The sequence below is a fragment of the Lycium barbarum genome, chromosome 2 (genome assembly GCF_019175385.1).
Source record: "Lycium barbarum isolate Lr01 chromosome 2, ASM1917538v2, whole genome shotgun sequence".
Taxonomy (NCBI): domain Eukaryota; kingdom Viridiplantae; phylum Streptophyta; class Magnoliopsida; order Solanales; family Solanaceae; genus Lycium; species Lycium barbarum.
In genome coordinates, this window is record NC_083338.1 from 9,092,616 (window position 1) to 9,115,290 (window position 22,675).

A 22,675-nucleotide genomic window follows, 5' to 3' on the forward strand; every position below is an offset into this window, starting at 1 on the left:
ATTCATTTATTAATCTTTTTTTTACTATTTTCACACATATGAATTGTTCCGAAAATCAAAAGGAACATTCATATTACAATATCTTGCATAAAATAATGTATAGATTCTCTCATAAATTATACATGTACTATTAATTACACGGGTTTCTAAATTACAAATAAAAAACTGTTCTATCTTAATACTTGAAAAACTTAACTGCTAACCCGCTACCAACCGACCCTAATTTTTTGCTTGTGTCATTTTAAATCAATTTGTTTAGGGTAGCTAAAATCTAATAAAACAAAAAGAATTCAAAAATAAACAGAAAGTATTCATTTATATTAATTTCCCCCCTATTTTTATAGAGATGAAACTGTTCTGAAAATTAGAATGAAAATTTCATATTATAGCCATCTTGAGTTCTTGATTATCCATGCTACATTTTTTTAGACCCTAAAGCCTATTATTTTTCCTCATTTTTTTTTTCTTTTTGTCTCTTAATAGATCTCTCTAATTTCCCTTTTTTATTTCTCAGCCTTTCCATTTTTAATTCTGCTCCAAAGTTCAAATCTTTTATTTCCATTTTAAATTCTAGGGCTAATTTTTTTCCCAATATACTCATTGTTTATGCTCCAAAGATCAATTTTTTTTTTTAATCTTGGGTCTTGAATTATATTTCACATTTTAAATCAAGGGGTTCAATTTTTTCACAATTACATGCATGCATATACATGATTCTTGAATATTGACAAATGAGTATTTTTGTAATGTTCTAAAAGGTGTGATTTCTAGAATGAATTTGCAATGAGTTTACATGATTTTTGAATATTGACAAATGGTTATTTTTGCAATCTTCTAAAGTTGTGATTCTGAGAATGAATGCAATGAGTTTACATGATTCTTGAATTTGACAAAATGGATATTTTTGCAATCTTCTAAAGTTGTGATTTTGAGAATGATTTTGCAATGAGTTTACATGATTCTTGAAATGGGTATTTTTGTAATGTTCTAAAGTTGTGATTTTGAGAATGAATTGGCAATGAGTTTACATGATTCTTGAATATTGACAAATGGTTATGTCTGTAATCTTCTAAAGTTGTGATTTTGAGAATGAATGGCCAATAAGTTTACATGATTCTTGAAAACTGAAAAATGAGTACTTTTGTAATGTTCTAAAGTTGTGATTTTGAGAATGAATTGGCAATGAGGAGGAAAAATGGAGAGTGTGGTACAAGTGAGGAGTGAAAAGGTACAACCTTTACAACAAGGGCAAGTGATACAAAGGACTAGGTTGAAAGTTTGGTTTATTAGTATTTGTGCAAGTATTTTGATATGGACCTGTTTGGTTCAGCTCTGGCATTTGCGCCTGCTTTCGGGTTTAACTAAATTATCGATTGGTGTTGATGAGACTATGCAATCTCCTCCACCTCTGCTCCCATTTAGTGAGTCTCTATGTGCTTGAATCTTGAAGTTTGTAATTTTTTGGTAAAGTAATAAAATTCATTAGTAAAACATCAAGAAGATGCAAGGTTACAGATGGGAAAAGCTGGCAGGCTTGGCAAAACCTGTAGAACAATTTAAAGATATCCTATCTCTACTGAACATCTTGAAGTTTGTAATTTATTTGATCAATCTTTGTCAAGTTATGTGATTACTTCATGTAGGTAACCTTAACTATTTGGGATTGAGATGTAGTTGATTAATTGATTGATATGTGCTTTTATCAATGGATTAGTGTGGAAGGCGTTTAAATGTTTGTTACATAGTCATTAGGGGCAGGGTCGGAGCAACGGGTTGCATATAAGGTCAAAATTAATTTTGTATGTATATATAGTAAATATTGAACTCCCTCGTTTTGTTCGTTGTTTACTTCTTTATATTTGAATCCCCTTAGTAAAGATCTTGGCTCCGCTACTGAATTTTGGGGACAAGGGATTCACTTGAGCTTGTGGATAGTTTCATAGTATTGATGTTTCAGGAAATTACAGCTTAAATTTTTTATTCTTGTAAAATGAATGTGAAAGATTGCTGATTTAGTTGTTTCCCCAAGAAAATAAAAGAAAGATTGTTGTTTTAGTTTGGTTGTGTTTTGTGTGCTATATTAGACACTTGATATTAATTCCTTTAGTTCCACAAGTTTACTGAAAATGAAATGAAGAAAATAAACGAGTTGGTTCTCCTAGAGTGGTTGATGATTTGGAAACACAACCTTAAGAGCTCAGGAATACAAGAACGCGTATTATTTGAGATGACCTACAATTGCAATGTTTTTCCATTTTACTTTTCAGTTTCATTTCCAGATGCCAGCTTAAAAGTTAAGGTTCTCAGTAAGAATTAGTTGGTGGTTTGTATTTGATTTCAAATGTCTTCTTTATATTTTTCTGCTACACTGTTATTTTGCTTCAGACAGATACGTGTGTTTTTCCTTATCTCAGGTGCCTTTTCCATCTCGTGCTTGCAACTGTAATATTCTTTAAAATTTTCTTCAAGCCTATAAATTTTAAAGAGTTAACTAAACCATTGACTCATAGAATTTCTGCTTAGTAGGTTGAAGAACAAGTCAACAGGATTAGTAGGGAGTCAGTAAATAGTCAAAGCCATATTGATAAAAGCAATAAGAGGTGCTATGCCCGAAAGGAAAGGGTCATGTGGGTGGAGGGAAGTGTCCTTACCCTAAAGAACTTACTTTTTTAATGAAATATTCTGAGGAGCTGTTCAGTACTCTTTCTGGAAGCCTGTCTCTGATAGTTGGCCGTATAGTATTCTGTTTGGTTTTCTTGCGTGTTCAAGCGAACATCCTCCTTGACAATACCAAGGGAAATGGTATTGTCCATAATGTTTGTTGATCCATTGCTTAAGCCCTTAAAATGACGATAAGTTCGTCGCTTATAATGTGAGGGATTAAAAGTTTGTGTAATATCGGAGAAAAGAGTTAATTTGATTACCAACCATTACAATGTTGTTTTATCTACATATCTCCTATTTTAGTAAGATTTAATCAAACACCCAATTATAAATGTATGCTCAGTTCAGTTCCATTTTTTATTTGATCCTCATAATGTAATCTCCCCACATTTTTTAATAGCCTAGCTAGCATAGCTCGACTGATGTTAAATATCTTGCTGTTATAGAAGTATACACGCATTTTCTCCGAAGTTAACTGATGCTGCCAGATGAAATGTTCTCAACCTTAAGGAGATGGAAAGAGAAATACTTTCTAGACCTGAAGTGCATTTAAGTTGCTTGGATTTGTTGCATGGTTTGTCATTAATGGTTATATTTAATACTTAATGAATATGAAGAAGTCTATCTTAATCAGTAGATTTTGCTAATGCACAACAGAACATGTTGTCATGAAAAGTGCTACATCTCATCTCATAAGTGTAGCATTTATGAAAAGATAAAACCTTTGTATCTATCGTTGCAAATCCAAATTCTGCTTCTGCTATACACGACAATGAGTAGGACATATGCAAAACTTTGAGCCGTCATAACTTTATTAATTTCGGATATATGCAGGAAATTATACAAGTAATGGGTTTCTTCAAGTGTCCTGCAATGGTGGTTTGAACCAAATGCGTGCGGCGGTAGGTATCTTTTTTTTTTTTTGGCTTTCTCTTTGTATGCCAAATTTTCTACATTCAAATTGAATTAGACCAACAGAATCTCAATTCAAACTCCTAACCTGACAAATTCAGTCAATTTGAATGTAGATCTGTGACATGGTGACTGTTGCACGACTTCTAAATTTAACTCTGGTTGTTCCAGAGCTTGATAAATCATCATTCTGGGCAGATCCTAGGTAATTCCGGTGTTATGTACTGCTGTTTCCTTGACGTTTTGCTTAGTGATTTATAATAACTGTAGTATATCTTGGCAGCGATTTTGAGGATATTTTTGATGTGAGACACTTCATTGATTCATTAAGAGATGAAGTCCACATAATAAAGAGACTGCCAAAGAAGTTTGTCAGGACATATGGTTACCATCCACTAGTAATGCCTCCTGTTAGCTGGTCAAGTGAAAAGTACTACTTGCAACAGGTTGATCTATATGTTTCTGCAGTAGGTTGTTATTATATAATTCCTTAGCTGGTGGATGCTTGATTAACCTGACCAAATATTTTGTGCTTCATGATTGTGCGCCAATGTTATTGGTCATCACTTAGAAGGCCAGTACTTAGTATATTCACTTCACATGGCTTGACTAAGGGTGTGTTTGGTATGAAGGAAAATGTTTTCCTAGAAAAATAAGTTATTTTCTTACTCAAAGATTCCTAATATTTTTCACTTAATTTGGAATTTATGGAGTTGGAGTTGAAGACGGAGTTGTGTTTGATTGTACTTTTTGCAAAGAACATTTGGAGTAATGTTCATTCAAATGCTTGAATGTACTTTCCAAATTTGAAATACAGCTTGAAAAGTGAAAAGTGAGTTGGAAAATTGGTTATAAGTTGTTTTTCAAATTTGAGTACAACTTCTGGATTTGGAATTTTCATGGCCAAACACCGATTTTCAAATAAAATGAAAAATTATTTTAAAAAAAAAGTGAATTATTTTTATGGCCAAACGGGTTCTTATTTTCTGGTGTTTGTTAAGTAAGCAAAAAGTATTATCCCAAATATATATATATATATATATATATATATATATATATATATATATATATATATATATATATATATTCTAGGACTCCGCGCATAGCAGGAGCTTAGTGCACCGGGCTGCCCTTTTATATAATCTAGGCAAACACTATGGGGAAGGGGGTGGGGGTAGGATGTGTTGGAGGGTGGTGATGAGACAATCAATGTGGAATGCCAATATGCCACTATGGAACTTTCTCTACTTCAACTAGGGAAGTCATTTTCCTTATTTTTAAGGAATTTGTTTTCCTAAAGAAAATATCGTCCAAAAATTTTGACCAACCAAACATGGGAAAAATTGAAAAACATTTTCTGAAAAATGTTTTCCTTCATACCAAACACACCCTAAGTGCTGTTGTTGCTATGTGTACAGCTATACATGCTTACTACTTAAGACATTATAATCTGTCTGTAGTCGAACGATGATTTCGTAATCATCAAGAATTAGTAACCTTGATAACTGAATATTCCTTCTGCCACACACTGTATATTTACTTGTTATTTAACACTAGAAGATCCTGCTCTAATGCGTTTAATATGTATTAACAGATTCTGCCTCTCTTCAGCAAGCATCAGGTTATAAACTTCAACAGGACAGATACTAGGCTAGCAAATAATGGGATCCCTCTTGAGCTTCAGAGACTTAGATGCCGGGTCAATTTTCACGCTCTGAAATTCACACCAAAGATTGAGGCTTTGGGACAAAAGTTAGTCCATATACTTCAGCAGAAAGGACCATTTGTAGCACTACATTTACGATATGAGATGGATATGTTGGCTTTCTCTGGTTGCACTCAAGGCTGCACCAAGGAGGAAGCAGAGGAGCTCAAACAGTTGAGGTAATTACTGATTGAAGTCAACAGATGGTTTTACATTTCTTGATTACGCTTATATCATGTATCTCTTCTTAACAGAATGTTTCTACATTACACTTACATCATGTATCTTTTTATTTTTTGAAACTGGTTTTGTTTAGGATAGTATAATATTTTACCTAGACTAGGTTTTAAAAGAGAAGGCGGGTAGCACTATTGACACATAAAAAATGCACACCAGCTTGCGGCCATCAATATGGTAAACGATAATTTTTGATTTAATGTTTACTGTACGATGATGTGCAAGAAACATCGTTTATTTGGTCGTCCTCGAGTCATGTTCAGATTTAGTAACATCTGCGCCACAAGGATTGTCTTAAGAATACGAATTTCCTTTCTTACCTATTTAGGTCCATGGACTTTTTATCTTTCTTTTCTATTTGGATAAACTAATGATTATCAAATTTGAAACTTCAGGAAAAAGTGATGTAGCTTAGGCACAATACAAGAGGGACAGAATCAGTTTGAGTTTATCCTGTTAGTTCTATTGCGATTTGCGAAGGCTATATTCTTGCTAAGATTAGTGATAGAAATTTATCGCGAGAGGAAGAAAGATCTACACAGGTGTTAATTGGATAAAGCGTATGATAAAGCGCCAAGTAAATCTTTGGAGTGTTTGGAGAAGAAAATAAATCATATTAAATATATAAATGCCACAAATGAATACGTATGAATGAGTCGTCACTGGTGTGAAAACAGTAGTAGTGGATGCAAAGCCATTTCTTTTTTTTTGACATAACCATGGTTTACACCATGGATCGACATTGAGTCCATACCTGTTCACCTTGGTTATGGATGAACTACAACAACAATAACAACATACCCAGTTGGATCCCACAACGTGAGATCTGGGGAGGGTAAAGTGTACGCAGACCTTACCCCCACCTTGGAAGGTAGGAAGGCTGTTTCCGAAAGACCCTCGACTCAAAAGAAAACAAGGAAAACAAGGGAAACAAGGGAAAAGAGTCAGATATGGATAAGCAAATCAAAACCATGTGAAAATGAGAAATAGCAAGAGCAACGAAGTAATGATAAAATAACAAAGATAGACAAGACCAACACATAGAACATGATAAAAATACTCCTAATGCGAGAAAGGAAACCTCGTGGCCCCCCACTAGCCCTTTACCCTGATACTCGACCTCCACCCCCTCCTATCACCGGTCATGTCCTCGGTTAAGTAAGCATTATACAGGATGGTGTCCATTGGTGTATGCTATTTATAGATAATGTTATGCTAATTAATGATGCTAGCGAATGTGTCAATCAAAAGCTTGAACGATGGAGAAACACTTCTGGAGAGTAAGCATTTTAGGATAACTGGATACATGTAAGGACAAGTTTAGCCAGCATAGAAAGAGTGAAATTAAGGTGAGATTAAATGGAGTTGCTTGCTTAACTACAAATGATTCAAATATCCATGGTTAATGCTCTAGTAGATTTGGAATGATAGATGAAGATGTTACAAATATAATCAAATAGGATGCGTAAAATGGAAAAGTGCTACCGAAATGCTGTGTGATATAATGATACTTATGTAGTGAAAGATATGTCCTTTGGAATGGTTGCACGACTAGAAATGTTGCATGGGAGTGAATGTTGGGCCTTTAAAATCCGACATATATCCATAAAATGCAACCACAGAAATGCGGATGTTAAGATGGATGGTGGTCACAGAATTAGACAAGATTAAAAGGGAATTACATTTGATAGAAGCTATTGCAACATCTGTCGGAGCTGTTTGTTTTTTACCAACAGATTAGGAATTTGTTGCAAAAGTTTTGTGACTTGTTTGAAACTACTAAAACAACTTAAATACGTAGTGAATATTATACTTGTACTGAACACCTAACACACACACACACATAACCAAAATACGTAAGTTCATCAACATCCACCATAATTCACAAACAACATAAAGTAGAAACTTACCAGAAGTTGTTCAACAGCCAACTTAGGGCTCCAAATACCACAACTTAAATACATAATTGTTCAACAGCCCACCTTAGGGCTCTGACATTTTATCGATTACAACCACTGCTTATTTCCATTACATCCTCGCCATTGAGTTGTCGTTCAATAGAGTATTGGGCTTTGTCACATTAGTGCCGGTAAGCAAGTGCTCAATAAAAGCAAGTGAATACGAACCGCATGCCCTGTTAGTCTCATTGCGGGGGAGATCCTTTTTCCGATCAAATTTCCACGGTTTGTTGAGCAACTTTTTAGGCAAGTGTTCAAACATGTGACTCTGCTTCAGTAGCTTGGGCCATAATTCTAAGACTGGCTGGATGTGACAGAAGAATTCATCATCTGGGAAAATTGGAAGATTGCAATCATAAACATTTATTAGTCCCTTCTCAATCTTGAACTCGAGAGTGACAAAATGTACGACATTTATATTCAGGGGCGGACCCATGTACCAATGTTTGGTGCTCCAGCACCCGTTAACCGTGACAGATACTCTATGTAGACATATAGGAAATATTGAAATTTTGGTATAAAATAATAAATAGCACCCAGGAAGCAATAAAATATCTTGGTACTCTGGTTAAAAGGTTGTAGGCTTTAGGCTAAGTCATGCAGGAGCCGAGTTCGAATCTTACTCAAAGCAATATATTTTTGTTGATTTTAAGGTGAGCACCCAAGACCATTGAATCCTGGGTCTGTCACTGTTTATATTCATGATAGTTACGACTCTTTTTGCACCAACCCACTTGCAGCCACCTGGGTAGGGTCTACTACCTCTACAATAACTGAGAACATTGTTGTCCCACTTAAATTCAGCAAGCCTTTGCTTCAATGGCACAACACCCAGTTGTGTACTATCATGCATCAACTCTTTGTACCGCTTGCTAATGTTATTGTAGAAGTTGAGGTCCAAGATTCTATCAGTGGCATCATAGTGCTCAGAGGAATTACTGTGCCTCACACACATTAGCAGCATGATTTCATCTACATACTGCACTAAAAGTATCAAAACAGTCAGTCACTTATTGCAGCAACTATATAGCTTGTTGCAACAAATGGATAACTTGTTGCAACAAATAGATAACTTGTTGCAACAAATAGTAACCTTGTTAGTATAGAAGTTGAGGTCCAAGATTCTATCAGTGGCATCATAGTGCTCAGAGGAATTGCTGTGCCTCACACGCATTAGCAGCATGATTTCATCTACATACTGCATTAAAATTATCAAAACAGTCAGTCATTTGTTGCAGCAGCTATATAACTTGTTGCAACAAATAGTAATCTTGTTGCAACAAGTTTGCTATCTTGTTGCAACAAATGGTAAATTGCAACAAGATAGTTTAATATCTGTACCTATTTAACAAAAAAAGATTTGTTGCAACAAATTACTGAATTAGATATATAAGTGTTGTTGAAACTTACACTGTCCAGCCACCACTTGTTCATGGATGTCATATTCTTGCAGTCTCCAGCAGCAAAGTTATGCATTGAGTACATCAAACTCTTACTCTTTTCGGCATTGAGGAGTTTTTCAAGCTTTTTCTATTTTTGGGCATTTGCAGGCTTGTAGATATCTACCCTTTTTAGCATTGTTTGCCCTACATTAGCAAGAGGTGTATCAATTGACTTCTGTGGAGTAGCAGATTTCCTTGGCAAGTACCTTGGCAACTGCTTTGTGCCTCTTCCGAATCCCAATAGGAAAAAGCCTCTTTGATGGATTGACACATCTCTTGGATATTTAACTTTGGATAGCCAAGTTTGTATCTTTTTGAGCCTGTGTCAACTCCTCAACCCTCAATATCAAATCATCCATTCTCTTCTTGCAAGAGGTACATTCAAAAGCACAGGAAGACATTTTCAAGGTACAGGCACCAAGAGAAAGAAATCTACCAAGTGGAGTATATCTACCAACATCACCAAATCTCTTCTTATAGGTTGTGCACCTGTGGCTTGTCCCGACAATATGAGAGTTAGAGATGCCATGCCTTGTTTCCTTTGTGCCCTTGGAATCTGTGCCTGACAGATTGATTGATGGGCTGAAATTAGAATTGGCTGGAGTGACGACCATCACATGGGAATCAACTGGTGGTGTTGGTATTGGTGTTGTTGGTGATGGTGATGGTGATGGTGTTGTTGGTGTTGATGATATAGTGGCATGTCTTGGTGGCGGTGGATTTGGTGATGTTGGTGAATATATTCCACTTGGTAGATTTTCTTCTGCTGGTGCCGGTACCTTGAAAATGTTTTCCTGTGCTTGTGAATGCACCTCTTGCAAGAAGAGAATGGATGATTTGATATTGAAGGTTGAGGAGTTGACACAGGCTCAAAAAATACAAACTTGGCTATCTAAAGTTTAATATCCAAGAGGGGTGTCGATCCATCAAAGAGGCTTTTAGAGCCCTATATTCCTCCTGAGATTCGGAAGAGGGGCAAAGCAATTTCCAAGGTAAGTCAATTGATACTCCTCTTGCTGATGTTGGGCAAACAGTGCTAAAAAAGATAGATATCTACAAGTTTGCAAATGCCAAAAAAGAAAAAAAAGCTTGAGAACTCAATGCCAAAAAGAGTAAGAGTTTGATGTACTCAATGCATGGTTTGCTACTGGAGACTTCAAGAATATGACGTCCACGAACAAGTGGTTATGACGTCCATGAACAAGTGGTGGCGGGACAGTGTAAGTTTCAACAACACTTATATATCTAATTCAGTAATTTGTTGCAACAAGTCCTGTTTTTTGTTGAATTAGTTGCAGCAAGTTATATGGCCATTGTACTTTGGTTATCTTATTTATCTATAGTAGTTAATGCTCCTTTCTTTCTGGACTGTTCTACCATGAATTTCTCGCTTTTGTTATTTCCTGTTTTCATATTGTTTTCGATATGCTTGGTCCTATCTGACCTTTTGTCTTGTTTTCCTCTCTTGAACCGAGGGTCTTTCGGAAATAGCCGCCCTACCTTTCAAGGTGGGGGTTAGGTCTGCGTACACTCTATCCTCCCCAGACCCCACATGGTGGGATTGTTATTGTTGTTGTTGTAGTTGCAACAAGTTATATAAATGTTGCAACAAGTCCGTTTTTGTTGAATTAGTTGCAGCAAGTTAACTATCTTGTTGCAACAAGTTTACCATTTGTTGCAATAAGATAGTTAACTTGTTGCAACAAGTTTACTATTTGTTGCAACAAGTTATCTATTTGTTGCAACAAGTTATATAGCTGTTGCAACAAGTGATTGACTGTTTTGATACTTTTAATGCAACATGTAGATGAAATCATCTCTGAGCACTATGATGCCACTGATAGTCTTGGACCTCAATTTCTACAATTACATTAGCAAGCGGTACAAAGGGTTGTTGTACCATTGAAGCAAAGGCTTGCTGAATTTAAGTGGGATGATGATATTCTCAGTTATTGTAGAGGTAGTAGACCCTACCCGGGTGACTGCGAGTGGGTTGGTGCAAAAAGGTCCTAACTATCATGAATATAAATGTCGTACTTTTTGTCACTCTCGAGTTTAAGATTGAGGAGGGAGTAATAAATTTTTATGATTACGTACAACCTTCCAGTTTTCCCAGATGAATTCTTTTGTCACATCCAGACAGTCTTAGAATTATGGCCCAAGCTACTGAAGCAGGGTCGTCGCATGTTTGAACACTTGTCTGAAAAGCTGTTCAACGAACCGTGGGAGTTTGATCGGAAAAAGGATCTCCCCCGCAATGAGACTAACAGGGCTTGCGGTTCGTATTCATTTGCTTTCATTGAGCTCTTGCTTACCGGCACTAGTGTGACAAAGCCCAATACTCTATTGAACGACAACTCAGTGGCGAGGATGCAATGGAAATTGGCAGTGGCTGTGATCGATAAAATGTTGGTGCCCTGGGGTGGGCTGTTGAATAATTATGTATTTAAGTTTTGGTATTTGGAGCCCTAAGCTGGCTGTTGAACAAGTTCTTTTAAGTTTCTACTTTATATCGTTTGTGAATTATGGTAGATGTTGATGAACTTATGTATTTTGGTTATATATATGTGTGTGTTAGGTGTTCAGTACAAGTATAATAGTCATTATGTATTTAAGTTGTTTTAGTAGTTTCAAACAAGTTACTAATCTTTTGCAACAAATTCCTAATTTGTTGGTAAAAATCAAACAGCAGTTGCAGATGTTGCAACAGAAGCGTACAGCTGTTGCAACAGAGATTCATTATCTGTTGCAACAACTTCTGCAACTAGTCGTACAAGTTGGTTACAAACCAAAGTTAAAATGCGAATAGCTGTAGCAGCATTTGCTCATAATTTCCTATTTCCCTTTCTAACTTGATTCTAAAGTTTCAATGTTTAAGAACTTCAACTTGTCATTGGTTATTTTCCCAACCTACATGATTTTCTCGATTCAACCCGTTCGTTGTGTCCAACCATTTGGCTACATGGTAAAGTTTTTGTTTTACTTTGTTGCTCAGGTATGCATTCCCATGGTGGAAGGAGAAAGAGATTGTCTCTGATGAGAAGAGATCCCAAGGCTTGTGTCCGCTCACCCCGGAGGAGGCAGCTTTGGTTCTGCAAGCATTGGGTATTGAAAAGGATATGCAGATTTATATTGCATCAGGTGATATCTATGGCAGTGAATGGAGGCTTGCTGCTCTGAGAACTGCCTTCCCAAAGATTGTAAGTATTAACTTTGCAGGTCTCTCTCTTTTTTTTGGTGCCGGGATGTTAAAAATACAAATCCTTAGGAGGAACATATTAGAAAAACGAAAGCTGACTGTATTAGGAGATAGGTGATTTAGCCAACATGGTAAGAGAAACGTCTTCCTTTGGCATGAACGTCCAATTGTTCATTATAGAAGCCCAACTCATGAGTTGGTGATCGTCAGTATCCTGATAACAGTGTTTTGTAGCTAAAGACGATTCCTAGCAAATTTTGACAGGGCCATGTGTCATCAAAGAGATATGGAAGTGCTATTTCAATAAATTGCTGTGATCGTCAGTATCCTGATAACAGTGTTTTGTAGCTAAAGACGATTCCTAGCAAATTTTGACAGGGCCATGTGTCATCAAAGAGATATGGAAGTGCTAATTCAATAAATTGCTTGTAATTCTGACTGACTGAAATCTTATCAAGACTAAAGAATTATGTCTATTGAAGTTTAAACCATGTGAAAAGTGCAAGGATTTGAAAAACCTAAAATATAGTTGGTATGCCAATAAAGTTTTGGAAGTATTGGAGAGATGGGAGTTATAAAACTAATCAATATATTCAGTGTTATATTAAGGATAACACAAAGGATGGGAAATACTGATAAGAAAAGGACATAGCAGATGCCAAATTAGTAGAGTAAGGTACCTTTTTCATGTATATAGAATAAAGGAGATATTAAAAAAATATTCAAATTATCATGGTATTAAACTTATTAAGTCATATGATAAAACTTCGGAACGAGTGATTGAGTTTAGACTTGACATCATAACAATGATAGAGATCCATTTGAATTCTAGATCCATGACAAAGACTAGTTCTGTTAGGATGATTGATGAAAATTTATACCGAGCAGAAGATGGATCTTTAAGTGATATTTATATTCACAATATTAAAGACATAAAAATATAGATGTGAAAATGGTGTTTAGTCATAAAGATCGGATGCAATTAGAGATGATCACATTTGGTAAAGGATGCATGTCTCATACGTAGAGGGATAAGTTGAAAGAAAATAGTCCGTTTAAAGTTAAATGTTCTTATCAATAAGAAAAAGAAAGAAAGTAGTCCGATGATTAGCCTAGTTGTTCTACATAAACCTCCATTTCACTGGTTTGTATAGATTAAAAGTGGTAAAAAGGAGATGAGGTAGATATAAAATTACATGAAGAGAAGGTGTCATTATAAGATCTATTACATCTCGTAATCAATGCGAATTTAGTTTAGAACAGAAGTAGAATATCCATATAGGCAATATGCCCCCAGGGTTTCGGTTCAAAGGCAAAGACCTGACACATGATGTATATATTTGACACACGGCACGCATTCGAACCCTGTCATGACAAAGCTTGATAATTAAGTTGGAAGGGTAGAGGGGCAGGCCGATCTTCCTCGGTGTCTCGACCCTGTGTGCCAACTATAGATGGGCAAGAAGCCCAAAGGGGATTTTTCCGATATAATTTTTTTTTTCATATAAGCAATATCAATTAGTCGGGATTAAGGTTTAGCATTGTTCCACTTATACATTAGGTCGGATGTTTGTCATTAGTCTTTTATTCTGATAAGAGACTTGTATATTGGTGTGGGGTGTATATTAGAACGAGAAGGGAATGAATTCCATATAACCGACTAGACTTGTATTCTGAATTTTATGCTCAGTGTTTAATGCTGCAAACTCCAACATGGCTAATTCACATGAAATGCTGTAAATCGTGAGCTGATTCTTTCTTCACCCTTTCGACCATGACATCAAATTAATATATCCTAATCTATGTTTATATTGCAGGCAAAAAAGGAAATGCTGCTTGATCCCGAAGAATTGCAGCAATTCCAGAATCATTCGTCTCAAATGGCAGCCCTGGATTTTATAGTATCAACTGCTAGTAACATATTTATCCCTACTTATGACGGCAACATGGCTAAACTTGTCGAGGGTCATCGTAGGTGCATAAGATCTACCATTTCTGGATGAATGTTCCTAACGTATATCTTGAAGGTGTTCCTGAATAGATCTGTTGCAGGTATCTTGGTTATAAAAAAACCATCCGATTGGATCGCAAAATTCTGGTAGGGTTATTGGACTTGCATCAGAACCGGACCCTTTCGCGGGATGAGTTTTCAGCTGCTGTGCGGCAGTCACATGAGGGAAGAGTCGGACAACCAGCTCATCGAAGAGTTATTGAGGACAAACCCAAAGAAGAAGATTATTTTTATGCAAATCCTCACGAGTGTCTGTGTGAGAGTGCAACATGTGAAGGCCCTGATAATTCAACTGCTGCAGTTCAATGAGACATGTCAACCAAGAGCATGACTTGCATGGATATTCAATTCCACAGCATAACGCACAAGCATTTTATATAGAAAACAAAGCCGAAGGCTAAAAAAATTTCGTTTACACGTCGAGATTCTTTAGAGAAAGGCGAAAAATGTGGCCTTTCGTAGTCATCGGGTTGTTTCGTAAGAATCAACATGAGAAGGAAAAACAGGAAATTGTGTAGAAACAAGTTTTGCTATATTTTAGAAAAGTAGAGAAAGTGCCATGTTTGTCATTAGAAAATGCCTTCAACCATTCTGTTCATATGTGTATTTGGTTTCTTCAACAAGTTGAATCGTCCTATGTGCTATCCTACATTTAGAATTTTAGACCATGACGAAGCCATACTAAAAGGTCAACCTTTGCATAGCTTCAGTAAGTTATTAAATGCCAAATTTGATCAACTTTTGCATAAATTAGAGAAGACTCAAGACTTCTTTGTTTCATTGTTCTTCTTTCTGGTTCCTTTAGAGGAACTCTTATGGTGATGTACTGCTACTTCACAGTTTGTATGAGACATAATTCGACTAAGAGACAATCTTAAGTTATGAACTTCAGTCACATAATTGGACTATGTGGTACTGTTTGATTGGATACGAAATAATAAAAAGAAGAAAAGAAAGACTTCTGAAATTTCTGGTTTAAAATAAGACTTAAACATTTATGTGATTATAAATTATTTCGTTTAGCGTAAAATGAGAATTTTAAAGTTACACTAATTTTAAATATAAAAAATTAATATTCTTTTTTAAACAAATTAAAAACGAAAGTGTGTTAAGTCAATTATAACAAAGAGAACAATATTTATCTAAACCTTTGGAGGAATGAAATATTTTCTGTCAGAGGCATCCTAAGCCGCATGGAGCCCATGATATGAACACACACCCACACGCGCGTGAAAAAAAGCATTCGGGCTGCTTCGCTTAGCTGCACGACACTTGTATTGCTCTTCCACAATCCCGATTTCACGTTTAGGTAGCTTCAATTTCGCTCACCGCTACTACGAGAATTATTTTTGCCTTCTTTTCCTCCGGCTACTAAGATCTTTCAGTTCGCCTTAGCCAAAACTTTATTTGAAAGAGCAAGGCAGAAAAAAGAAGTGTTGAGATAATACCTTTCATCCTAATCTCATATATTAAAAAAAGGATCCCCCTTGATCACCTTATGAGATTTTAGGCAAAATTAGATAATTATTACCGTGAGAATTGAGGTGCCAAAAGAGATTATCTTCCTCTAAACGAACGTCAAATTGATAGCACTGACAACTGATACGTTTAAGAAACTGTCAAATGACTAGATCACTAGTACAATATAGTTATTGCCCTAATATTTCTCTCTCAGGCAATTCTTCTCTAGACTAGGTTTACAAATCTAGTCTAAGGTAGAATTTCCTAAGTCCTAATATATATCAAACATATTAAGTAATTAGCTATTACAATATGGCTACATAATTAAGATACTGGTGAAACATCAGCAAGTGAACTAAAACTACTTGAAAACAGCTTTTCTGCTACTGTTCCCAGTGTTCCTGGAAATTCTTACTCCTTCTGAACCATTTGTATCTATATGCATCAGGATCGCGATTCATGAATCTCTAGATTCAATAAATCAAAATAAGAGGCACGAATTTAATATAGTATTCCAATAATTGTTGCTGTTGTTGTTGTCGTCTTCAAGAATATTGTCTTCGCAGCTTCCAACAACATTTTGCAAGTGTGTCAACCCTGCAATATTGTTCAAACTTGGATCACTAGAATATGATGCAATTTCATGATCAATATTCTCCACAAAACCTCCAGCACCAACCAAACACGAATTTTCCACTAATCCAGTTCCTGAAATATTATTATTATTGTTAGGCACCATGAACAATAAGTTGTTGTTCGATAAGTTTGAGGTGGATGTCGGAGAATTATCGAAAAAACTGTCTTTGTTATTTTTTGGCATATTTATCCAATTTGCCCCTCCTTGCCATGCTTTTAGTACGTCAAGACAAGGTGGTGATGGAAATTTTGGTCGAAGGGGTAGTAAAACATTTTTAGGTGTAGTGAAATTATTAAGCCCAAAATGGTTATTATAATTATTAATAGTGTTGTTGTTGTTCGAAATAATTTGTTGTAGTTGTTGTTTCTTGGACTCGCGAACAAGCCTAGCTTCAGCTTCAAGACGGGTATTTTCCCACTGAGCCATGTGGCTTAGGTTTGCAGAACCAAAGATGTTGGTCTGTGGTTTATGAGTATTTGGATCAATTCCCATCTTGGTTAATCTCTTCTTCAAGTGCGTGTTCCAGTAATTCTTGATTTCATTGTCAGTCCTGTTAGCCAAATGAGTTGCTATAGCTGACCACCTATACGATTGAAAATCACAAATCAAATTTAATATATGTACAGTGACAGTGGGAGTTATGTTCGATTTAGTGAAGAGCCTCTATTTGTCTTAACAAGTTCATTTAATATGGAGTACAAATTATTACATAGAACATAACTAGTAACTTAAAAATGACTAAGATCCCAACATAAGCTTCAAATCTTAATTCCGCCTCTAAACAACAGTGTCACATAAACCAGAACAAAACGGGAAATACTATTTTGTACTGCATGAAAACTTTGACTAGAGGAAGCATTCAAAAAAGCCTGTAGAAGAGTCAAGTAACTATTACACTATTTATGTACTCTTTGATGAACAGTACAAAGGTTCATATACTGTTTTTTTTTTCTGTTTTGGAAGAATCATAAGTACTTTTTGCTCCTTATTTTTCCTACTATTCAACCTTTCAGTGTTTCTGCATGAATAGTTAGTACCTGTTACCAAGAAGGGCATGGAGTTGAATGATTGACTGTTCTTCCTGCAAACTGAATTTCCCTCTCTTGATATCAGGTCTTAGATAATTTATCCATCTTAATCTGCAACTCTTTCCACACCTCTTAAGCCCTGTATATAAAAACCATTCCCATCAGAACTTCATTACCGCAAAATAACAAAGTTTTAAGAGTTTTGAGTTGTATGCATAGAGAGGGTAACGCTTTATTTATGACTAAGAGATCACTTAAAAGATAATTACAGGTAGCCGTCCATAAAAAGTAGAATTAGATATGTTACTTTCTCATGTAACTTGCTATAACATGTTAAAATATTGTGAAATTTTTTTGCGCTGTCATGTGTGTGTATATATATATAATATATAACTAGCTTTAAGATGATACAAGCAAAGTAATAATGTATTAAGTTATACTATTACCAGCTTTAAGCGTTTAACTTCTACACACAGACCAGGCAAACCATTTTTTACGCTAACATGCATGTCACTTAAAAAATAACTATGGGTAACCGTCTACGAGAAGTAGAAGTAATAACCTGGAAATTAGGACATGTTTCTTGCTATAATAGGTTAAGATACACCAATAGTATAAAAAAATATTTTATGCTGCCGCACGTGGATATGAATTTGCCCCAAGTCTTAAAATGACATGAGCAGAGTAAAATGGATTAAGTTATATATTATTATCAATTAAGAGTTTTTCCATATGCGAATAAGGCAAAACTTCTCACAGACAAGGCAAAATTACTCTTTGTATATACTAACAGATCACTTAAAATATAGCTATAGGTAACTGTTCACAAAAAGTAAGATTCAAAAATCAAAATTTTAAAAAGAAGACAACATTGCTTGTTATAATATGTCAAAATACACTAATAACATAAAATAATTCTTTTACCTATAGTGGATATTGATTAACTCCAAGTTTTAGAACGATGAGACGAGCAAAGTAAAATGTTTAAGTTATAATATTACCAACGTTAAGAGTTTAACTTCTATACATAGATAAAATATTTTTTTTTTCATACTGATCACTTAAAAGATAACCACAAATAACTATTTATAAAAGGGTGGGATTAATAACCGAAAAAATAAGACATGTTATACTTGTTATAACATGTTAAAATACACCAATAATATAATTTTTTTTAAAAAACACAATCGATATATTACCAGCTTTAATTGGCAAATCACGCCATCTACCACATCCATGTTTTTCAACGTAAGCTATGAGTATTTGGTCTTCTTCAGGAGTCCACGGCCCTTTCTTCAATCCCACTTTTACACAACATGGTGACCTTCCCATTTTTTTTTTTTTGGCTTACAGAGAGAAAAAAGTTATAAGAACAATATAATGTTTCTAATGAGTTGGGTTGTTCACTAGGAAGCTAACTTCGATTTATAAATACACCCAAAGGAATTAAATGCTAGCAGACAGTATTCAAAAAGATTTATGATACAATAACAAGTTTTCCAACAAATGGAATAACTGCATTAGGTTCAACTCCAACTCCCCTAACTTATTAGTACTCTGTACATCTTTGTTCCGTTTATGTTAAATGTAATTATTTGCTTTATTTTTTATTTTTAATAACCATAGTGTCTCGACCAATTTTGCGCACCTCGACTAATTCCGTGCAGTACTTGCTATCTCGCATCAGCACATGTGTCGGGTAACTTTATCCACCAAAATTTGGACATATAGAATTAAATCATTTTGTATATTTATCTCAGCTGGGATTTGAACCTGAGAACTTCATGGTTCTCATCCCAAGATTGCTATGTTAAAGAGAAAAGACATCATTTCACTCCTGAACTTGGCACGAAAACTCACTTTAGCAACTAAACTTGACGAGCGTTTAAATACCCCCCCCCCCCCCCCCCCCCCCTTCTAAACAACTTTCATCTTAATTAAATACAACAACAAATGTTGACGTGGCAAACAAAAAAAAAACAAAAAATAAATAAATTAAGAGAGTAACCCAACTGAACCCCCCCGGAGTCCAGAACCAAAGTACTCAAAAAAAAAAAAGATTATGACAAAAGTACCTTTAACGCAGTATTTTACAGCGTTAAAGGACTTAACCGTAACGACGCAGTTAAGTCCTTTAACGCATAATGCGTTATAGAAATCAGTAAAAAAAATAATTTTTTTTATATAGCGCAGTATTTTACTGCGTTATAAACCCAGTAAAAAACAATTTGGTCAATTTTTTTTCTTGCAACACTTAGTGTTTTTTTCATACTTTGACCAGCGATTAGTCATGTGTCAAGACTCCGAAACGTCAATATTTTATATAGAACCTGATATTTTTTTTTTCTGCGCACAATAATGTAGGCTCAATACATCAAGGATACATGAACGTTCGGATCGTCATTTTAGGGGTTGAAAAGGTGCCCGAAGTAAGTTTTGTTTGAAAACTTTATGTTTAAGTGTTCTATTTTTGTAAGGTTATTTTAGTCAACTTTATATGTCGAGAAAATTAGTCAGCTTTATTTTCGAAATTGAAACCACAAAAGTGAAATTGACATTCACAACTACATTGCCCCGAAATTTTTACGTTGAAATCTATTGCGTATCATCATATTATAAGTAAAGAAAACAAAAAACTTCACGCTAATTTAGGAAAACATTGAAATTGAATAGGATAACAGGTGTTTTTTCAAAAATCGGCCCAGCCAAACCGGCTTGCGGAAGTTTGTCCGCGTAGATCTCGAAAAAATACGCATAATAAAAAAAAAATCGTGTAAAACGGACATCCGAGCACAAAGTTATGACCATTTAAAGTTTGACTACTTTACAACTAGCTTTTCTCCTTGTATTTTTTAAATACGTTTTTATCTAATTGAATTAGATTTATATTCAAAATAAGGTTATGTCTTGATTAAAAAATAACACGCTTAAATCAAAACCTTAAAAAATAAAACACTTAAACTTAAAGTTTTCAAATAAAACTTACTTTGGGTACGTTTTTAACCCCTAAAACGACGATTCGAACATTTATGTATCCTTGATGTATTGAGCCTACATTATAGTGCGCAGAAAAAATATTAAGTTCTATATAAAATATTGACGTTTCGGAGTCTTGACACATGACTAATCGTTGGTCAAAGTATGAAAAAACACTAAGTGTTGTAATTTTTTTTTTTATTAAAATAAAATATTGCGATCTTTTTATGGAAAAAAACACTAAGTGTTCCGTAAGTATGTTATTTTTTAATGCGTAACTTTATTTTGAATATTTTACAAAAAACAAAAGCGTAAATCGGACGTCTGAGCACAAAAAATCGCGTATATTCGAAATAAAGTTACGCTTTAAAAAATAACACTCTTAAATCTAAACCCTAAAAATAAAATCTTTAAGCTAATGACAACAAGTCTTCAAATAAAAATGGAGTGAACATCTACAACTTTAAGCTATGTATATAGAACACTTAAAACCTAAAGTTTTCAAACAAAACTTACTTCAGGCATCTTTTCAACCCCTAAAATGACGGTCCGAACGTTTACGTATCCTTGATGTATTGAGCCTATATTATTGTACGCAAAAAAAAATATCAAGTTTTATATAAAATATTAATGTTTAGGAGTCTTGACACACGACTAATCGTTGATCAAAGTATGAAAAAAATACTAAATATTGCAAAAAAAAAAGTTGACTAATTTTTTTACTGAGTTCTATAATGCAGTATTTTACTGCATTAAAGGACTTAACCGCACCATTTAGATTAAGTCGTTTGACGCAGTAAAATATCACGTTAAAGATACTTTTATCACAATTTTTTTAAAAGTATTTTGGTTCAACCTCACTTTTCTAGAGGTATTTTAGTTCTGGTCCTCCCACTTAAATCAACTCAACTGAAAAAAAAAACCCACCACTGCCACCTCCACCACCATCACCATCACCGCCGCCGCCAACCTTCCCCACCACCACTGCCATACCCACTGTGATTGCTGCAATTTCTTCATTTTTCTTCTGTTTTTCCGTTTCTTCTCCTTCTTGCTCTGTTTTTCTGTTTCTTCTCTTCCTTTCTTTTTCTTTCTTTCTTTCTTTCTTTCTTTTCTCTTTCTACTCCAACGCATCACGAATTGATTTTGCTGGTTGTTGGGGAAGAAAATTAATAATTTTACTTTTTATAAATAGAACAAGAGGCTTGAAAGTGGTGAAAATGGTGAGTGATGAGAAGGTGAGCAGCTCCATCGAAAATGGAGGAAAAAGAAGATGATAAGGAACCAGATGGAAAAAAATGAAGAAGAAAAGAGAAATGAATGAGAAAATCATAAAAGAGGGGAGTTAGAAGGAGAACGGGATCATCTTCTTCCAATTTTGCTTCTACAAGGATAAGGAGGAAGATGAAGGTGACAAAAATGAGATTTTTTAGTTGGATTGATTTAAGAAGGCGGTGGTTATGGTGGTGATGAAGATCGTGGTGACGGCGGCGGTTGCGACAAGTGTGGTGAGGATGAAGAGAAAAAAGAAGAAAGAGAAAAAATAATAAAAGAAAAATAAAAAATAAAGGATTGGTAATTTTTGATACGATAATGATGTGATAATGACGTGATAAAGATGTAATAATGACGTGATGTGAGTGTAATATTTTTTCAGGATGAAAAATAATTGAAATTTATGTTTTTTGAGAGGTATATAATTAGAAGTTAAGTTTAATTGTTAAAGTGAATTTTCGTATCAAGTGGGGAAGAAAAATGATCTTTTTTCATATGTTAAATGAATTTATTTATTAGACCAAAAAAAAACGGAGATCTCAATTTGTCTATATCCAGAGTCCAGACAGGCCTATAAATAAAAGTACTGTTTAGGATAACTACTTACGTACCAGCACAGTGGTACAAAATTTAAAATAGACCGTTGGGTGATTAACCCAAGGCAACAAAAAGGACAATGGTTGTGTCACTTTAAACATACAACAGGAAGTTCTAGTTTTTATTTAGGGTAAAAGGTAAAAAATACTACTATACTTTAGAAAAGAGTTTAAAATATTTTTTGAATTTATTTTGCATCAAAAATATCCTTTTCATCCTTAAAGTTTTCAAATATACCCCCAAAATAATTTAAAATTATTTTTTAAATTCGCTCTATCATTTAAACTAGACCCAACTAAATAATAATTCATAAAATCTCCTCATTCCCCCGATACGTAGGTTCGAAGTTTGAGGGAATGAGGGGATCTTATGGTTTATTATTTAGTTGGGTCGGGTTTAAATAATGAAGCGAGTTTAAAAAATTATTTCAAGTTATTTTGGGGGATAATTTCCGTCAAGACAGGGGTATATTTAAAAACTTTAAGGATGAGAGGAATATTTTTGACCCAAATAAATTCGAAGAATATTTTTAGCCCTTTTATTTATGTGGGATTTTTCTCTCTTTCTAATGTT

The 22,675-nt window shown here is 34.8% G+C and overlaps 2 protein-coding genes across 3 annotated transcripts; one reads left to right on the top strand and one right to left on the bottom strand.

Moving 5' to 3' along the window:
- The first annotated feature begins 338 nt into the window (after positions 1-338).
- On the top strand, positions 339-14,757 carry LOC132626083 (rhamnogalacturonan I rhamnosyltransferase 1-like). 2 transcript variants are annotated; one of them, XM_060340811.1, is made up of 8 exons: positions 339-1,421; positions 3,499-3,566; positions 3,693-3,781; positions 3,860-4,022; positions 5,171-5,460; positions 11,914-12,118; positions 13,935-14,088; positions 14,170-14,358. In XM_060340811.1, the coding sequence occupies exons 1-8, from the start codon at positions 1,196-1,198 to the stop codon at positions 14,217-14,219; spliced, it is 1,245 nt and encodes a 414-aa protein (XP_060196794.1). In that variant the 5' UTR covers positions 339-1,195; the 3' UTR covers positions 14,220-14,358. The 2 variants fall into 2 exon arrangements, with proteins under 2 accessions (XP_060196794.1, XP_060196793.1); XM_060340810.1 differs by having other exon boundaries at positions 343-1,421; positions 13,935-14,092; positions 14,170-14,757.
- Positions 14,758-15,764: 1,007 nt separating this feature from the next.
- On the bottom strand, positions 15,765-18,599 carry LOC132629301 (transcription factor MYB106-like). The gene is made up of 3 exons (XM_060344999.1): positions 18,454-18,599; positions 17,264-17,393; positions 15,765-16,809 (listed from the first exon to the last, which is right to left on the bottom strand). Exons 1-3 carry the CDS (start codon positions 18,584-18,586, stop codon positions 16,071-16,073), a joined length of 1,002 nt encoding a protein of 333 aa, XP_060200982.1. The 5' UTR covers positions 18,587-18,599; the 3' UTR covers positions 15,765-16,070.
- Between the last annotated feature and the right edge of the window lie 4,076 nt (positions 18,600-22,675).

Bases quoted from the DNA above. Each gene is read 5' to 3' on its own strand.
- LOC132626083 (XM_060340810.1), top strand. From the start codon at position 1,196: ATGGAGAGTGTGGTACAAGTGAGGAGTGAAAAGGTACAACCTTTACAA. The intron at 3,782-3,859 runs GTAATTCCGGTG...ATATCTTGGCAG, and splicing joins TCATTCTGGGCAGATCCTAG to CGATTTTGAGGATATTTTTG. The intron at 5,461-11,913 runs GTAATTACTGAT...TTTGTTGCTCAG, and splicing joins GAGGAGCTCAAACAGTTGAG to GTATGCATTCCCATGGTGGA.
- LOC132629301 (XM_060344999.1), bottom strand. From the start codon at position 18,586: ATGGGAAGGTCACCATGTTGTGTAAAAGTGGGATTGAAGAAAGGGCCG. The intron at 17,394-18,453 runs GTAATATATCGA...TTTTATATACAG, and splicing joins TGATTTGCCAATTAAAGCTG to GGCTTAAGAGGTGTGGAAAG. The intron at 16,810-17,263 runs GTACTAACTATT...TCAATCGTATAG, and splicing joins CATGCCCTTCTTGGTAACAG to GTGGTCAGCTATAGCAACTC.